The 19,345-nt window shown below is 42.2% G+C and overlaps 1 protein-coding gene across 1 annotated transcript in view; it reads left to right on the top strand.

Moving 5' to 3' along the window:
• Nucleotides 1–19,345, top strand: part of DNER (delta/notch-like EGF repeat containing) — a 449,127-nt gene that overhangs the window by 385,687 nt on the left and 44,095 nt on the right. The window contains exon 9 of the mRNA XM_006866792.1: nt 13,049–13,171. Within this exon, the coding sequence (XP_006866854.1) occupies nt 13,049–13,171 (123 nt within the window). The remainder of the gene's footprint in view (nt 1–13,048; nt 13,172–19,345) is intronic.

Below are 19,345 nucleotides of genomic sequence, written 5' to 3'. Positions count from 1 at the left end.
GAGGACAGACCTCTGAGTCCCTGAGGACAGACCTCTCAGGCCCGGAAGACAGACCTCCTCTCAGTCCCCTAAGGGCAGACCTCCTCTCAGACCTCCGGAGGACAGGTTCCTCTAAGCTCCCTGAGGATAGGTCTTTATTTTGGCCTCCCCCTCGCCTAGCCAGTCTAGCAGCTTTGTTCAGCTCTCTTGGCTACATTCCCAGCAGCAGGTTTCTGCCATCACCAACAACTCCACCACAGAATCCCTTCCAGGACTCTTGTCTTCATTGTTACAACCCTTGACCTGTTGCCGCTCCTTCAGCAGATTCCTTGCCTCCTCTCTCTCTCTCTCTCTGCTGCTTCCCTCTTTTTGCCTCTCCTTTTTTTTTCTGCTTTTTTCAGTTTTTCTGAAACCTCCGTGGAATTAGCTGCATATCAGCCAACTCCTTGTTGATTTTAAGGCATGGCCCGTCCAGCAGGGCCATTGTGGTTCAGTGAATTGCTTGATATGGCTCTCCAAACCATAGTCTTTGTTATTCCACCAAATTATTACATTGATGGTGGTGGTTATGTGCCATGGTGTCAGTTCCGACTCATAGTAACCCTGTGCAGGGTTTCTAAGGCTTTAAATCTTTATGGGAGCAGAAAGCCTTGTCTTTTTCCCGTGGAACAGCTGGTAGTTTCAAGCTGCTGACCTTAAGGTTTGCAGCTCGATTCATAACCATTACACTACCAGAGCTCCTTAAATTATTCCATTGTTGTTGTTGTTAAGTGCCGTTGAGTTGGTTCCAACCCATAGCAACCCTGTATAGGGTTTCCAAGGAGTGACTGGTGAGCTTGAATTGCCGACCTTGCTGTTCAAACGGCTTTGTGGTCTGGCGTATTAACCCACAGCGCCACCCCAGGACCATGTAAATGGAACTCTAATGTGGGGATTGGTGAGTTTTGTCTTCCTGTCGGGTATAAAATGACCCATCCCAGGAGCATGGATGGAGGAGCTCACTGTATTCAAGAAAGAAGACCCAGGAGAGGAGAACATCATTTGAACCATGAGCTCCCTGTGCATTGAACCTGTTCCACCCAGGAGACAGAGGACTATGACATTGGAGAAGTGACAGCCACAAAGAGGTGAAGAACCAAGAACACAAGAGAAGGGGCAGGCTTCCTGGGCCATGGAGTGAATAAAACTGAGTGCCTTCGAGCAGGAAGCCTGTGGTAGAGTGTGGTGCCCTTTGGGCATTTATTAGCAGTACTAAAGGAGTTTTGTAGCTCGAGTAGGTTAGAAGCTTAAGTGCTATGTGACCAAAAAGCTGAGGGCCAGAAACAGCCTGTGCCTGTGGGTATGACTGAGAAGAGATTATTTTGACAGGAAGAAGTGTATCCTGAGCATTTCTCATCCCTTATTGCAACTTGTTAAATTCCCCAATAAACCTCATAGCTGTGCATCTTGTCTGTGAGTTCTCAATAGTCATTGCAACAGATTATCAAACCCAGCAGAGAAGTAGAAAGTGCTATGAGAGGAATGGTTGTTGTCAGAACTGGTTAAAAAGGATGGAGGCATGTCTGATATCTATCTGAAAAGCTGGATTACATAAAGAAGACTGTGGCATCAAGATTGGAGGAAGACTCATTAACAACCTGTGATATGCAGATGATACAAGTTTGCTTGCTGGAAGTGAAGAGAACTTAAAATATTTACTGATGAAAACCAAAGACCACAGGTGTCGGTATGGATTGCAATTCAATGTAAAGAAAACAAAAATCCTCACCATAGGACTAATGAATAACATCTTGAAAATGGAGAAAAGATTGAAGTTGTCTAGGACTTCATTTTGCTTGAATCAGCCATCAATACTCATGGAAGCAGCAGTGAAGAAATCAAATGATGTATTGCATTGCATTAGGAAAGTCTGCGGCACAAGTCCGCTTTAAAGTGTTTAAGAGTAAAGATATCAGTTTGAGGACTAAACTGCACCTGACTCAAGCCATGGTATTTTCAATAACCTCATATGCATGCGAAAGTTGAACAATGAATATGGAACACTGTAGAAGAATTGATGCAGTTGAGTTACTGTGCTGGAGAAGAATGTGAAAGCTTCCATGTGCTGTCAGAAGAATAAGTCAATCTGTGTTGGAATAAGTATAGCCAGAATGCTCCTTAGAAGTCAAGATGACCAGATTTTGTCTCTCATACTTCATGCATATTAGTAAGAGGGACCAGTGTCTGGAGAAGGACCGAATGCTTGGTAAGGTGAAGGGTCAACAACACAGAGGAAGACCCCAATGAGATGGATTGGCACAGTGGCAGCTGCAATGAGCTCAAATATGGCAGCAATTGTGAGGTTGGTATTTCGTTCTGTTGTATGTAGGGTCACTATGAGTCGGAACCAACTCGATGGCACCTAACAACAACAAATATTGAGCTTGATTCTTATTTCAGTTTGTGAAGTCAGAGGTTGCCCCCAATTCCATTTTTACAGCCATGAACTGACCTTCTTGGTCGGCCACAGTCACTTCATTTGAATAGTTTGCTATATGCTGATTTCATTTGTATAAGTACATTGACGAATTCCTACAAGGTATATAAAATAAACCAATTACAGGGCAGGCTCAGTCCAAGGCCAGACAAAAAGAATCAAGTCATCAGGCTTTTTACAACTTGCCCAGGAAATAACAATCAACTTAGACAAACATAACAAATCTCTGGGGTAGAAAACTGTTTAATTGTTCTAAGAAGCAGAAGTGGAAACCAATTTGGGTCTTTTCAAATGAATTTTCTCTTCTGGCCCAGGTGCCTGAAATGATGAAAGGATAAGAAAGTAGGACGTAAGAGAAAGAAGTTGTATTAGCCGAGGTTGCTCTCCACCTACAAGCTAATGTTCTAGGTTTATTCACACACCTTTCACTGTGGTCACAAATACAGTCTTGCTTTTGTGTGTATGTAACAGGGACAGGGGGAGTCTCTGAAAGACTGTGTAGGCACTGACATCAGTTCTAGAATGGAGCATCTAATGTTTCATTGGGCTCATGCAGATGGGGACCCTTGCCTACATTTCCCCTGTACTTTAAATGATTCCTATTGTGTGCCTACCATATCAGAGACTGAGGGACACACACACACAGTTTCCTTGGAAATAAGCTCATCTCTGGTAGTCCACAACACTAAAGAGCTCAATGATGATTAGTGAGTTCAGCCAGAATTTGAAAGCTCACAGAACACCACATCAATATAATAGAATTATTTTCTCTCTGTCCAAATCCTCAGCTACCATGGGGGAGGTATTTGGAATATAGGATCTTTGGGGAACTGGCCTAGACTTGCATCAGCCAGTCACGAGTTTTTACATTTTATCCACTCCTTTTGAAAAGAGGGGAAAACACCCTTTGAATAATAACACACCCTCCAAGTCCATGTACTCTTACTTCAGCCTGAGCTCAAAAGAATGAATTAAGCAAAGAACTTCAAATTTCTTCTTGCTTGAATTTGGCTGCAGGAGGCAATGAGCAGTGAGGTCTCACTCTTCTGCTGCGATGAACACATCACCATTGTTTCTGGGAGCTCCAGTGAAGCATGACCCTAGACTTCTTTTCTGAGTTGGCAGGAAGCATGTCTAGCCTGCAGAGAACACAAATGATGAGTTGTTGGAATTTGTTACACAAAGAGTGAAGGTCATCTGGTTGCCTCTACATGTCTTACAGTTTGTGATCTTTCAGGGGGTGATGACAAGGGAGGCGAGGCAAAAGCTCTAGAAGACACACACTGAGGGCCACATCCTGTCTTCTGTTGACAGTAATATGTGAGTGAGTTGTCTGTAGCTAGTCTTTATAGAAAGGAGCTCTGGTAGCGTAGTGGTTATGTATCAGGCTGCAGACCTCAAGGTCAGCAGTTCGAAACTACCAGCTGTTCTGCGGGAGAAGGATGAGGCTTTCTGCTCCTGTAGAGATGTAAAGATTTACAGCCTTGGAAACCCTGTACAGGGTCGCTATGAGTCAGAACCGACTCCACGGCACATAACCACCACCACCAGTCTTTACAGAGAAGACAAAGAACAGGCAGCCTAGGGCCATGCCATTCAGTGAGGGAAACAGAAGTCAAACACCTGAGTGGAGGGAGTGAGGAGGGGTTGTGTTCTGGAATAGTTCAGATCTTGCTGGGGAGAATCTTGGCTCCACTCAACCTTATCCTGTTGGGCCATGGTCTTACTCCTGTAGGGATAGTACGGATAGCGCTAGCTAGAAATCAGCTTCCACAGTGAGCTTGCTAAAAGACGGCCTTCTGTGAGGATGCAGAGTCCCACAGAACCTAATGCCTGAAGGTTGGCTAGTGCTCACAATGGCTCACAAAGCATTGCCAGGTAGGGGTCTCTCTTCTTTATTCTCCTCGCTCTCTCTCTCTCTCTCTCTTTATCCCATTTGTCTGGCATATCCCCAGTCCCTGATGAACCCTAGTCCCTGATGAACCCCATACCTCTTTTCTTTTGTGGACCATACTGCTAGAGACAGGATTTTCATCTACTGGTGTTATCTCAAACCCAGAATGACAGATGAGCCCTATAGTTAAAACAAAGCAACCCAACCCACTTCTATTGACTCCATTCTAAGTCCTTGTGACCCTATAGGACAGAGAGGACAACGCCTTAGTGTTTCCAAGGCTGCAATCTTTACCGAAGCATACTGCCACCTCTTTCTTCCAAGGAGCAGCTGGTGAGTTCAAACTGCAGTCCTCTTGGGCAGCTGTCGAGTGCTTAACCACTGTGCCACCAGGGTTCCTCTGGGCCTCCAGGTATGGCTCCAGAAATTCTTTTTCTCTGATAAATTCCCTGTCACTCTTCACAATGACAATTTCACACCTGCACATCCTCCAGTCTCAAATCACTCTATGCTTAGGAAAAGGATCTTGGAGAATGATTCTCAACAGAAGGTAGGGGCAGGGTGCCTTTCTGGAGACATTCTGGGATGTCAAAACTGGGGGATACTACTGGCATGTAGGCATTTAGTGGGATGGTGCCCAACATTCTAAAATACATAATAGCATAGACCTCCACTGTAAAGGATTTTTCATCTAAAATGTCAGTCAGGACTAGTAATGCCCATCAGTTTCGATTGCCATGAGGATTCAAGTTCCCTTATGTCAGATCCCAGAGCATCTGACATAAGGAAGGTGTTGTAAGTTCCTTGTGGGGGGAAACTCTGTCATTCAGCTTTGCACTTGTAGGACCTGGGTGGTCCTGGAACCTCAAAGACATATTGTAAATGTTTGCTGAATGACTGGATGGATGAGTATAGAGAACACTACAGTTACAGTCTCTGAAGCATATATTGTAGGAATGGGAGAGAAGTCTGGTATTAGTTGACACTAAGCATCACAGAGGTAAAGCACAGTGGTGAGATATTCTGAGTTTTCCTGGATTGTAACTTTGGTGTAAACCAAAAGAAGACTGCATCAAGAGTTGTTAAAAATGTTAATGAAATAAAAAATGTTATTTCAAACAGTTATATGTACTATAAAGATAAGCAGTTAGATGTTGTGATGGGTAATTGGTTGAGAGTTACGTTAGATAGTGTTGTCAAGATTCTATTTTTGTTCTGTTTTGGTTCATGTTTTTACTGATACATTATTATCGTTAGATGCCATTGAGTGAGACTCATAGTGACTCCATGCTCAGTGGAACAGAACACTGCTAGTTCTGCTCCATTCCCGTGACCAGGTGTGGACCAGACCACTGTGATCTTTAGGGTTTCAATAGCTGAGGTTCAGGAGTCGATCGCGAAGCCCTTCTTCCTAGTCCGGATTAGTCTGGAAACCCGTTCACCATTATAGCAACATTCAAGCTACTGACAGAGTGATGGCCGTGCAAGAGGTGCATTGGCCAGGCACCAAAACCCGGTCTCGTACGTGGAAGGATAGATTTCTAGCGTTGAATCAACAAGGCTTCTTCTGCTGACATAGTTGTACTTTACTGTTGACTCAAGTTCACTGTGAGCCGATGTTTTCATGAAGTGATTTTTTGAAATGGCAAACAACTCTTGACACAATCTTCTCTTGGTTTACCCAGAAGTTGCATTCCAGGAAAACTCAGTATGTCTCAAAACTGTGCTTTACCTGTGTGATGACGTCAACCAATGTAAAATGTAAAGAGAGTTTTAAACAGTGTTTTCACCCACATGACTGCCTGAAGTTATGATGATTGTGGGGCTGCTCTTGGTTATGTAGGAATATGCTGGGCATTGCACAAGATTTAATATCGTGTGCCACACTCACTAAATTCCAGTAGAACTTTCCAGTCATTGCAAAAAGCCAAAATACCCCTACCTTCCATTTTCAGAACACCCAAGAGGGCCCTGATTTTAAGGGTCTTGTGTTATACCCGGTCTTCTAATTGAGTTGACATTCAACATCTTTAGCACCTTGGGCATGGTTAATCACTCCTTGACTTTCTTTCCCCTACCTGGCACCATGGGACTGCACTCTTTGAATTTCTTCTCCTTCCCTCAATCCCTGCCTCAAATCCGATGGAACACTGTTCTACTCTGTACATATGGGTCTCCAAGAGTCAGAATCAACTCAGTGGCAACAAACAACAACAGTAACAAGCAACCAACTGAATGCGAGAAATGCGAAAGAACAGCTGAGGTGGCCACCATGTTTAGACTGTATGAGTGGATGCTGTTGCCAATATACAAATGGTTGGTTGGTTGGTTATGTGCCGTGGAGTTGGTTCCAACTCATAGCGACCCTGTATAGGGTTTCTGAGGCTGTAAATCTTTATGGGAGCAGAAAGCCTCATCTTTCTCCTGCAGAACAATTGGTAGTTTCGAACTGCTGACCTTGCGGTTCACAATCCAATTCGTAACCACCAGAGACCAAAAGGACAGCGATGCTTGGGGGAAGAGATGGCCAGTTTGATTTTGGACATATTCAACTTAAGGTTGATCTGATTCCTATTCTGTACTTACACATCCATGTGAATCTGACCTTGGCTTTCTTCTTTTTTCTTCACCGTGTTCTTCATTGTGTTTTAAGAGACTATCTTGTAGAAAAGTGTACACTCTGAAATTCTCTATCTTTGAATTGACATATCTAGGCTGTTTGCATTTAAAGTAATTACTGATACTATTATTTTAGTAGGTCCAGTTGGGTTGATCCAAACTCGGTCCAGCCCTGTGTACAACCGAACAAAACACTGCCTGATCCTGATCTTGCTATATTTGAGCCCATTGTTGCAGCCACTCTGTTAATCCATCTTCTCATGGGGGTGGGAAGGGAGTTTCCTTTTTTTCTGACCCTCAGAATGATGTCTTTCTCTTAGCATCCTGACTTCTAAGGAGCGTTCCAGAGGTACTTCTTCCAAGACAGATTTTTATGTTCTTCTGGCAGTCCATGGTATATTCTGTATTCTTCACCAACACCGTAACTCAAAGTCATTAGTCCTTCTTTAGTCTTTCTTATTCATTGTTCACATGCATATGAGGCAATTGAAAATACATGGTTTGGGTCAAGAGCACTGTAGTCTTATTGATATGTTGTTGTTCTTGTCGTTGTTGTTAAGAGTTGTTGAGCTGATTCTGACTCACAGTGACCCTGTACAAGGTTTCTGAGGAGCAGCTGGTGGGTTTGAACCACCAACTCTGGGGTTAGAAGGCCAGTGCTATCCAATGTCATACCAGGACCCAGTTTATTGACAATGTTGACATAATATCTACCATATTTGTAACTATTTTCTATTTGTTGCCTTATTTTGTTTCTTTTTGATCGTCTGCTCACTTTCCGTCTACTCTAGTCTTAAGTGAGCATATTTATAAAATTTCATTTTTATGTCATCTCTAAGACTATCAATTATATGTCTCTTAATTTTTTTTTCTAATGGTCACTCTAGAAATTACAAAATACACTAAAGCTGACTCCATGATCTTTGGTGAGAATGTCACCTTTATTTCCAAGTCACTTACTACCAAAGTGCTGTCACTGACATTCATGTTCATTTTCCAACTGTCACCTGGGTCACTCCAGCAAAACCTTAAGTTGAATATGTCCAAAATCAAACTGGCCATCTCTTCCCCTAAGCATCGCTATCCCTTTGGTTGTACTTATTTGTCTATTGGCAACAGCATCCACTCATACAGTCTAAACATGGTGGCCACCTCAGCTGTTCTTTCGTACTTCCTGCATTCAGTTGGTTGCTTGTTACTGTTGTTGTTTGTTGCCATCGAGTTGATTCTGACTCTTGGAGACCCATATGTACAGAGTAGAACACTGCTCCATTGGATTTTCAAGACTGACTTTTTGAAAACAAATCACCAATCCTGTATTCCTTGGCACCTCTGGTTGTGTTTGAACCATCTGTCTTTTGGCTACTAGTTTAGTGGTCAACTATTTCCTGTGCCCAGGCACTCCATCCTATTACTGCTATGTTCTGTCAATTCCACTTAAAAAAAATAAAATAAAATAATAATAACTGAATATTCAGGAGCAAGTCATACAGAGCAATGGTGATAAAGATCAGCCTCTTAGCAGGAACTGTGGCGATTCCGCCCTTTTGATATTTTATTTTTCAAAAAATGCTTTGGACTACCCTTATTTTTCTTTTAGACCCTGGGCATACTGCCATGAGCTAATTTGTTTGACCATACCATCAGGGGTGCTGGAAGGGGAGCAGTCTCATTTTCAAAGAAACTTTTTCTTTTGGACGGTGTGCCTTTTTAATTTGCTCAGTTCAGAATTAAGTTCTTTGGAACTAAGTGCAAAGAGAATAGCTTGCTATTTCCAACACGGCATTTGAACGTTACTATCTCAGAAGAAACTGTTTCAGAATGTGGAACCGTTCCTTGCTGCTTTCCTAGGAAGAAGCACATCGCCATCTTAATTGTCTGTGCAAACTGACTTCCTCCTTCGCTTTCCCTGTTGTTCATGAGAAAAGGTCATGAGACTCTTTTCTAAAACAGAAATGGCAATGGATGATGTCAGGAAATTTGCGTTTTGCCTCTGTAAAGACCACCTCCCTGCTAAAGTCAGATACTTTCAAGGTTATATGTTTTCCTTCCAAGTTTAATTTTCTTTTTTTTTTTTAAAGATATGCTTGGAGAACAAATACAACTGAAATAACTCTCCTTTTTCTTTTTTTTTTTTTAAAGTTGCTCCCGCACCCCCAGCCCAGGGCAATAAAATCATTCTTATAATTAGGAGAAGAAGCCAGAGACCACTTAACTCTTGTAAAAAGCAGTCATCTGTTGAATCTAGATCAGGGGTCAGTAAACATTTTCTGTAAATGGTAAACTTTGTAGGCTCTGTAGACCATAAAAGTGTCTGTTGCATTATAGTGTGGATGGGCTAGGCTGTTATTCCATACAACATTACTCATTTATATAAGTTAGATTCAATTTAAGGGACAAAGTTTGCTGAGCCATGACATAGAGCAAGAATTTTTGGACCTCGCCTGTATGGACAGTTTGAGCCTCAGAAGTCTGTATTTTGGTAAGGCTGTCTTGTACACTGTAGCATGTTTAGACTCATCCCTGGTTTCTACCCACTAGAAGCCAGTGGTGCCCCCCCAAAATGTCTCTAGGTATTGTCAGTTGTCCCCTGGAGGCCAAAGCCCCTGCCAGTGAAATAATCCGATGAAGAGGTAATAGAACATTGTGGTTGTTAGGTGTCATTAAGTGGATACCATCTCATAGCACCCTATGTACAAGAGAACAAGACTCTACGTGGCCCTGTGCCTTGCTTACCACCACTACTGTGTTTGAACCCATTGTTTTGCCATTATGTCACTCCATTTCCTTGAGGAGCTCCTTTTTTTTCACTGACCCTCTAATTTACCAAGCCTGATGTCCTTCTCTGTGGACTGGTCCCTCCTGATAACATGTCCCAAGTACATGAAACCAAGTCTCACTATCTCAGCTTCGATGGGGCATTTTGCCTACACTTCTTGCAACACAGTTCTGTTCATTCTTCCAGCAGTCCATAGTGAATTCAATATTCTTCGCCAACACCATAATTCAAAGGCAGCACTTCTTCTCTGGTCTTCCTTACTAACTGTCCTGCTTTCACATGCTTATGAAGTGATAGAGAATACCATGGCTTTGGTCAGGCACACCTTAACTTTCAAAGTGACATCTTTGCTTTCCAACACTTTAAAGAGGCCTTTTGTAACAACAGATTTACCCAATGCATTTGGCTGCTTGATGTCCTGGCTCGTATTTCCATGAGCACTGATTGTGAGCCCAAATAAAATTAAATCCTTGACAATGCCAATCTTGTCTCCATTTATCATGAATAGAAAATATTTTTCCCAAATTTACAAAAGGAAGGCAAGAAGAAAGATTAGAAACCCACAGCATCCTATTTGTCTTTGCTAGACTGAGGTCTTCTGAACAAGGCTTCTGTTGTTATTGTTGGGTGTTATCAAATTGATTCCAGGTCATGGTGATCATGGGCAGAATAGAACTGCCCCATGGGCTTTCTTGGCTGTAATCTTTATAGAAGTGGATCATCAGATCTTTCTCCCATATTGCTGCTGGGTGGGTTCGAACCATCAATCTGTAGGTTAGCAACTGAGTGCTGAAGCATTGTGCCACCAGGCCTTCTTAAGGGGTCATGGTCACTGCCTAAAGTTAGAAAACAGATAACAACCCAATGGAAAACACAATGTGATTGGAAAATGCCCTGTTTATAATGAAACTACATGAGCTTCACCTACTTTTGGGCTCTGTACAAGAAACAAAATAATCCAATGTATTAGAATGTACTAATTAATGTCAGTTTGAGGACTAAGGTGCGCATGACCCAAGCCATGGTATTTTCAATAACCTCATACACATGTGAACATTTGACAGTGAATAAGGAAGTTCGTAGAAAAATTGATGCATTTGAGTTATGGTGTTGGAGGAAAATATTGAAAGTGCCACGGGCTGCCAAAATAACAAACTGATCTGTGTTGGAAAAAGTGCAGCCAGAGTGCTCCTTGGAAGCCAGGATGGCCAGACTTTGTTTTCATACTTCAGACATACTATCAGGATGGATCCGTCTCTGGCGAATGATATCATGTTTGGTAAAGTGGAGGGTTGGAGAAAAAGAGGAAGACCCCCATGAGATGGACTGGCACAGTGGCATTAGCAATGGGCTCAAGCATAGCAAAGATTGTGAGGTTGGCCCAGGACTGGTCAGTGTTTCATTCTGTTATGCATAGGGTCTCTATGAGTCGGGACCAACTCGCTGGCACCTAAAAACAATGGTACTTTATGAGTTTAAGGGTTGGCTGTGAATACATAAGACTGGATCAAATGCTAGTAGCTCCAGTCCCTACCTAGGTGGACAAAGGGTTATTTTTTTCTACTCATCTAAACTCAGAACTAACACAGGCAGGGTGAGTTTTGAAAATGCTCACATGTTTCTCATAGTTTGGACAGGGCCAGACAAAAAATGGTCTGGTTTCACTGTGTATTGGCAGTCACATGTGTTTTTGAAAGTTAAAAACAGCAAGACATTCATAAGTGAATTGCAAGGAATGCTGCCGTCTTGTTCTTTAGCACAAACACCTGTTTTGTAAATAGAAAAGTTCAGGGCCAATACTGTTGAGAAATCATCACTTTCTTTTCCATTATGACTATTATTATACTTTTAATAATAAAAAGGACTCCTGGTGTGGTGCTGCTGGATAAGCACTGGACTGCTAACCACAAGGCCAGCAGATCAATCCACCAGTCGACCCTCAGAAACCCTGTATTGTGTTGTTATGAGTCAGAACCAACTCAGTGGCACTCAACATGAACAACAACAATAATAAAAATATGTATATACAATTTAAAATATAATTTAAGTAATCATGTTTTAAGTAAATAAATAAAATTCTCTCATCCAGAATTTCCAGTAAGCCCTCTGAGGTGAATTTGTTTTTTGATCTGAAAACCAACAGACGTGCATTGATGCATTTGTCCTTTAATATAATTATCTTTAGTTGAATGTATCTTTCTAATTGACTAGAGGGGAAGTGGTGTGGTCCACATCGTTGAAAGGAACTGCTGGTCTCACACCATATTCTCCAGCCATCACTGTCGCCTTCATCCTGTGACCACAGCAGGACCATTCAGTAACCCAGTTTCCCAGGCACCCAGTCACCAACACCACTAGCCCAGTAGTCCGACTCTGACTCGTAGAATCCTATACGACAGACTATAGAACTGTTCCCATGCAGTTTCCAAGGCTGGTGTCTTTATGGAAAAGAGCTCTGTGGGTTCCGTGGGTTAGGCGATGGGCTGCTAACTGTCAGGCTGATAGGTCAAACCCACCAGCTGCTCTGCAGGAGAAAGATGAGGCTATCTGCTCCCATAAAGACCTACAATCTTGGGAGCATTCTGCTTCTCTTTTTGTTAAATGCTGTTGAGTCGGTTCTGACTCATAGTGACCTTATAGAGGGTTTCCAAGGAGTGGTTGGTGAGTTTGAACCACTGACCTTGAGGTTAGCTGTCTAGTTTTTATCCTACAGTACCACACCAGGACTCCTGGAACCCCTTCGTAGGGTCTCTATGAGTTGGAATTGACTAAATGGCTGTAGGTTTTGGTTTTGAACTCTTTATGGAAACATGCTGCCACTCTTTCTCCAGTGGAGCAACTGGTGGGTTTGAACCACTGGAGTTTCAATTGGCAGCGGAGTGCTTCAACCACTGTACCAACAGGTCTCCTTCTTCACTGCCTTCCCAAAACACACATTTCAATTATATTCCAAGACCTCATCTGTCTGCACCCTGCATCCCAGTTAACTTTGCTATAAGTGTGCTGTTGTTATTAAGTGCCATTGAGTCAATTCTGACTCATAGAGACCCTCTATAGGGTTTCCGAGGAGCAGCTGGTAGATTTGAACTGCTGACCTTGTGGTTCACAGTCCAGTGCAGATCCTATAGTGCCACACTATTTCTAGTTAAAAGGTTGGCAGTTCAAACTCATCGAGAAGTGCCTTGGGAAACTGGCCTGGTGCAGTTCTCCTCAGCAGCAGGCTTCCTTGCAGGCGAGTTCAGTGTGTGTTGTGAAGGGAACAAACATGTCTGATGGCCGGTCTTTTGTCTCTGTCTCTTAGGTTACCATGGCCTCTACTGTGAGGAGGAGTATAATGAATGCCTCTCTGCTCCCTGTCTGAACGCTGCCACCTGCAGGGACCTGGTGAATGGTTACCAGTGTGTGTGCCTGCCAGAGTACAAAGGTGAGTGAGGGCCACTGGGCCGCGTGGTCCAGAATGCCTTCCAATAGTACCATCTGTTTCTCCATTGAAGTGCATCTGTCTCTCATGGGAGCATGCCATTCTTTAGAATAAAACTCCAGAGCTGGCAATGGGATGATTTACAGGGTTGAGTAGAATGATTTCTAAATCTTAAGATGAACTGAAAACTTTCTCTCCTGCACTGTTCTTCTACCAGATCCTCTCCCCCGTGGACTGTGTAAAAAGCTGAGAGTAATTAACTAGTATTATTAGTCAGAAGATGTGGCTGTAAAAAGCGAGGCAGAGGGAATCATGGGACCGAATGATGCTTGTGATACACAAATAGGATGCTGTGCTTCTTGATGGGAGAGGCAGGTAGACTTTCCCATGATGGCAAATGCGTTAATTTCCATGAAGTGAGTTAGTTGGGAGGAAAATGCTGGTTCATTTGAGTGGACATGTATTAGTGTTATGCTGGACAAACAGCTGACGTTGATGGTGTTGAAAGAGTGTTTATAATGTACCAGCTCTGCTCTAAGCTCTTAACTGCATCAACTCATTTAGAAACCCTGGCAATATCCCCAAGAATTGGATGGTAATGTTACCCCTCAGGGACCTGCCAGCTCAGTCCAAATCCTTTCATTCTGCGTCCCCTCCTCCATTGGATGCTAGCCACAAGTTGTGGATGGTGTGACCTCACTTTAAGTGCACACATCCTCAGACTGCCCTGTACCAGCTGCTCTGCCCAGCAGTAATTGGTGACTTCAGGGCTGAGTTTAGAGTTTTCTAATGCTTTTGTATGTTTTGTCTATAGTCATTTCTGTCTATAATCATTTCTTTAACTTCACCTCTAACTCCTGTCACTATGTGTTGTTATTGTTGTTGGTAAGTGTCGTTGAGTCGTTTCTGACTCATAGAGATCCTGTATAGGGTTTCTGAGGAGTGGCTGGTGAGTTTAAACCACCGACCTTGTGGTTCAAACCAACCTTGCAGTCCAGCACATTAACCCACAGCTCCGCACACTACTTGTTGTTGTTGTTGTTAAGTACTGTGGAGTCGGTTCTGACTCATAGTGACCCTGTACAGGATTTCCAAGGCTATAAATCTTTACGGGAGCAGAAAGTCTCATCTTTCTCCCATGGAAGAGCTGACCCTGAGTTTAGCAGCCCGATTCGTAACCACCACACTACCAGAGCATAGTGGTTACAAATCGGGTATCATGTGTCCTCCGAACACATCCATTTGCCTGGTGACCTCGTGTTGCTATCACCATGTCTTCTCTCCAAATGGACTCCTTTACTTAGAGATTTGGTGGTGCACCTCAAAGGTTGGTCGCCTTAGTTAACAGAAATACCACAGTGGATAACTTGAACAAGCAGAAAAATAGTCTCTGCCTTGTTGTTATTGCTAGGTACCACCGAGTCATTTCCTGCTGTAATAGAAATAACTAGTGGATGGCTTCAACAAACCAAATTATTCTCTGACTTTGTGATTGTTGTAGTCTACACTTTGTTGTTGTTGCTAGGTTGATGCTGCAAGAGAAAAATCCAAGTGGGTGACTTTAACAAACAGAAGTTTATTCTCTGACTTCGTTGTTGTTGGTACATACCGTTGAGTCACTCCTACTCCTGGCGACCCTATCTGTGCTGAACAGAATGAAGCACTCACTGCCTGGTCCTGCGTCATCTTCATAATTGCTAGGTCAGAGCCTATTGTTGCTGGCACTGTGCCAATCCATCTCGTTGGGGCTCTTCCTCTTTTCCATTGGCCCACCACTTTTCAACGCATGATGCCCTTCTCAGGGACTGGTCCCTCCTGACAACATGTCTAAAGTCTGAGGGAGGCTGTCTCGCCATCCTGGCTTCTTTGGAACACTCTGGCTGTGCTTCTTCCAACACAGATTTGTCTGTTCGTCCAGCAGTCCAAAGTCCTTTCAATATTTTTCTCCAACTTTTGGTATTCTTCTCTAACACCCTAATTCAAATGCATCGATTCTTCGATGGTTACAAGTCCAGACTCAGGGTGCCAACTCCCAGGAAAAGCTTCCTCTCTCTTTTGTCTCCTGGTTCTGGGAAACTGCCAGGCCAGAGACTCAGGCCCAGAGCATGCATTCCGATCCGGACTCTTCTTCCTTTTCTAATTTAAAACATTTTTCTTTCTTTCACCAACTAGGAAGGCTATACAAAGCTAGAAATATTACAAAAACCTAATCATCATTTTGACTCTCAAAAAACTGGAAGCAGCTTCTCAAGTCTGGTTAGTGCTTAAGTGGAATATAAATCCTCCTGTGACTGGTTTAGTCCAATGTTTCCGACTCTCAGAAGTGCATAGTGTCTTTTTTTCGAGAGGCCTTATATTTCAAGCCCATGGTTGAAACTTACTACTATGGAGGACAGGCAATCCTGGGTAGTAGGTCCCGCTGATCTCTGCTTACTGACTTAATTTCTACTGTGAGATTATTTTATATATATATATATCAAATGAGATTGTGTCAAGATACAACCAACCCTGTAGATTGTATCCTGCTTCTAATTCTCTCTCATTAGCATCACAGAAGTGAGAACTCACAACACATAGGACAATGATATTACATCACAATATGGAAGATAATTGTGTACTACTGAGTATGGATTGCACTTCAATGTAAAGAAAACAAAAATCCTCACCACTGAACCAATAAACAACATTCTTATCAACGGAGAAAAGATTCAAGTTGTCAAGGACTTCATTTTTCTTGCATCAACCATCAACACTCATGGAAGTAGCACTCAAGAAATCAAATAACGTATTGCATTAGGCAAATCTGCTGCACAAGACCTTTTTAAAGTGTTGAAGAACAAAGATATCAGCTTGAGGACTAAGGTGTGCCTGCCCCAAGCCATGCTATTTTCAATAACCTCATATGCATGTGAAAGCTGGACAGTGAATAAGAAAGACCATAGAATAATTGATGCTTTTGAGTTATGGTGTTGAAGGAGAATATTGAAAGTGCCATGGGCTGCCCAAAGAACCAATAGATCTGTGTTGGAAGAAGAGCAGCCAGAGTACTCCTTGGAGGCCAGGATGGCCAAACTTCATCTCTCATACTTTGGACATATTATCTGGAGGGACCAGTCACTGGAGAAGGAGATCATGTTTGATAGGGTGGAGGGTCAGAGAAAAAGAGGAAGACCCTCAGCAAAATGGATTGGCCAAGTGGCAGCATCAATGGGCTCAAGCGTGGGAACAATTTGTGAGGTTGGCCGAGGACCGGGCAGTGTTTTGTTTTGTTGTGCATAAGGTCGCTATGAGTTGGTACCAACTCAATGGCACCTAACAACAACAACATCAACTGAGGATCATGGCCTATCCAAGTAGATATATAGATTGGAAGGAGAAAATTCAATCCATGACATTGATCCTACTGATGGATTTGTTGAGGCTCCTGGAAGGAAGGGTTGAGGTCTGGCCAAGTCTTTGCTCTCCGGCCAGTAGATCTGATGCTTCTCTTTGAGTGTGATGCCCATTTTGAGCCAGACTCAGCCAATTTCTAGAAAAGCATATGTGCTGGCTTCTCCCACATAGCTTCCCAGTTCTAAATCTATACCAGGGCATCAAGAAAAAGGGGGGCAGCTCAAATCTGAAAAAGACAAAGGAGCGGTGTCTTCAGAGCCCTAGTACACACCTCCTGATTGTGCTGGTAGCTCTGTCTTCCCTGACTAGATCTCAGATCTCATTTTCTCTTTGCAGAAAGTAAAGAAAGAGATGTTTACAGAGATTTTGACATTCTTCAATTACAGAATGGTGAAGGTGTTCAAACACCAAAAATTCCAAAATTATGTAGTTTATGATAGAGTTTTATAAAGTAAATTTAATATTTATAAAGACAAAAAATAACATCTTGATAAATGGAGAAAAGATTGAAGTTGTCAAAGACAACTTGGATCCACCATCAACTCTCATGAAATCAGCAGTCAAGAAATCAAATGACATATTGCATTAGCACAAGACCTCTTTAAAGTGTTCAACAGCAAAGATGTCAGTTTGATGAATAAGGTGCACCTGACCCAAGCCATGGTATTTTCAGTAGCTTCATATACATGTGGAAGTTAGACTACGAAGAAGGAAGACTGCAGAAGAATTGATGGAGTTGAATTATAGTATTGGAGAATATTAAGTGCCATGAGCTGCCAGAAGAACCAACAAATCTGTGTTGGGAGAAGTACAATAACAACAAAAGGCAAAAATAAAATTATCAGTCCAGTGTATTCTGAATGTGCTGAAGCTTGACAATGATTGTGAGGATGGCACTGGACCAGACAGTGTTTCGTTCTGTTGTGCATATGGTCAGTATGAGTCGAACTGGGCACCTAACAACACCTAACAACAACAGCAAACGGAAAACAAAAGTAATCCAGTGTATTCTGAATATATCCCTTACTTTTGTGATTGGACCTTTGTTTATACTATCACGGTTAAGAAATAAATAATACAATTGCATTTGATGAGACAGCCACTCCTGTCTTCACAAATCCATAGACTAGAGTCCTAGCCTTTGTTGCCCCCTTGTTATTGTCCTGTCAGTGGACACTCCACAATTTTGACACATCCTCCAATCTACAGACTGATCCATTCACTGACTTCACTCCCAGTTTCACAGGGGAGAAAGGAGGCTCTTATTTGTAAGCATATCTTGGAGATATTGTGGGATCTGTTCCAGACCACCAAAAAAAAAAAAAAAAAAAACAAGTATTGGAATAAAGCGAGTCACATGAATGTTCCAGGTTCCCATTGCATATAAAAGTTGTGTTTACACTGTACTGCAGTCTATTAACTGCAATATAGCATTACGAAAAAGTTTAAAATCTTGTGAGAATGATCCAAATGTGACACAGAAACATGAAGTGACACAAGCTTCTAGAATGATGGTGCCTGTAGACTTGCTTGATGCAGGATTGCTGCACACCTTCAATTTGTAAAACATGCAATAGCCGGAAAACCATAAATCAAAGTACAATAAAATGAGATATGGCTCTATTCAGATTTATTTAATTTTCTATACCCTTTGGAAGTGGCTCTCAAAGTTGTAGTTCATCATAATCTGCTGGAAGGCTTGTTGAAAAATAGATTGGTGGAACACATACTACATACAGTTTCTGATTTGGTAGGTCTGAATGAGGCACAAGAGTTCTCAGGTGATGATAAGGTGCTGGCCCAGGAACCACGCTTTGACAACCCTACAATCTTATCCTACAATCTTATCGGCAACCACAACCACTACAGATTTCTCCTCTTCCAAATTAATTGATGATGTTCTCCTCATCTGGCTCAAGGATAACCCTTCCACACATGCTCTAAGTTCCATCCCTGCCATCTTTCTGAGAGTCCCCGGGCATACCAGTGGTTAATGTGCTCATTTGTTAACCAAAACATTGGAGATTCCAGTCTAACTTGACAAAGCTTGGAATAAAGGCTAGGTGATGTACTTCTGAAAAATTAGCCATTGAAAATTCTATGGAGTACAGCTCTACACTAACTCACATGGGACTTCAGAAGTTGGAATCTTGACAGCAACTGTTGTTTGTGTTTTGATCCTTCTGAAACCTTTCTCCACCAGTTACCTTCCTCTCTGCCTATCTTCTATTCTTCCATTTGCTTTAGCATCCTTACATTGGAGTGCAAGTTTCAGAGTCTCTTCTGACATCCATTTTGGCCTTTTCCTTCTTTCTTGTCTTAATGACCTTTTGATTTTTTTCTTGTATGAAGTTCTTGATGTCGTCCTACAACTATTCTGGTATTCATTCACTAGTGTCTAATTCATCAAATTTGTTCTTGAGATGCTCTTTAAATTCAGGTGGGATATGTTCAAGGTCATATTTTGGCTCTCATGGACTTGTTTCAATATTCTTCAGCTTCAACTTGAACTTGTATATGAGTAATTGATGGTCTGTTCCACAATATGTCCTTGCCTTGTTTTGGCTAATGATATGAAGCTTTTCCACCATCTATTCCCATAGATGTAGTCAATTTGATTTTTGTTTTCCATTTGGTCCATATTATTAAGAAAAGTATTTGTAATGAAGAATTCATTGGTCCTGCAAAATTCTATCTTGTAATCTTCATCATCATTTCTATCACCAAGGCCATATTTTCCAATGACTGATCTTTCCTCTTTATTTACAACCTTTGCATTCCAAT

Source organism: Chrysochloris asiatica, unplaced genomic scaffold (assembly GCF_000296735.1).
Source record: "Chrysochloris asiatica unplaced genomic scaffold, ChrAsi1.0 scaffold00096, whole genome shotgun sequence".
NCBI classification, from domain to species: domain Eukaryota; kingdom Metazoa; phylum Chordata; class Mammalia; order Afrosoricida; family Chrysochloridae; genus Chrysochloris; species Chrysochloris asiatica.
Note: the sequence above shows the minus strand (reverse complement) of the source record. Positions and strands in the feature narration are given on the sequence as shown.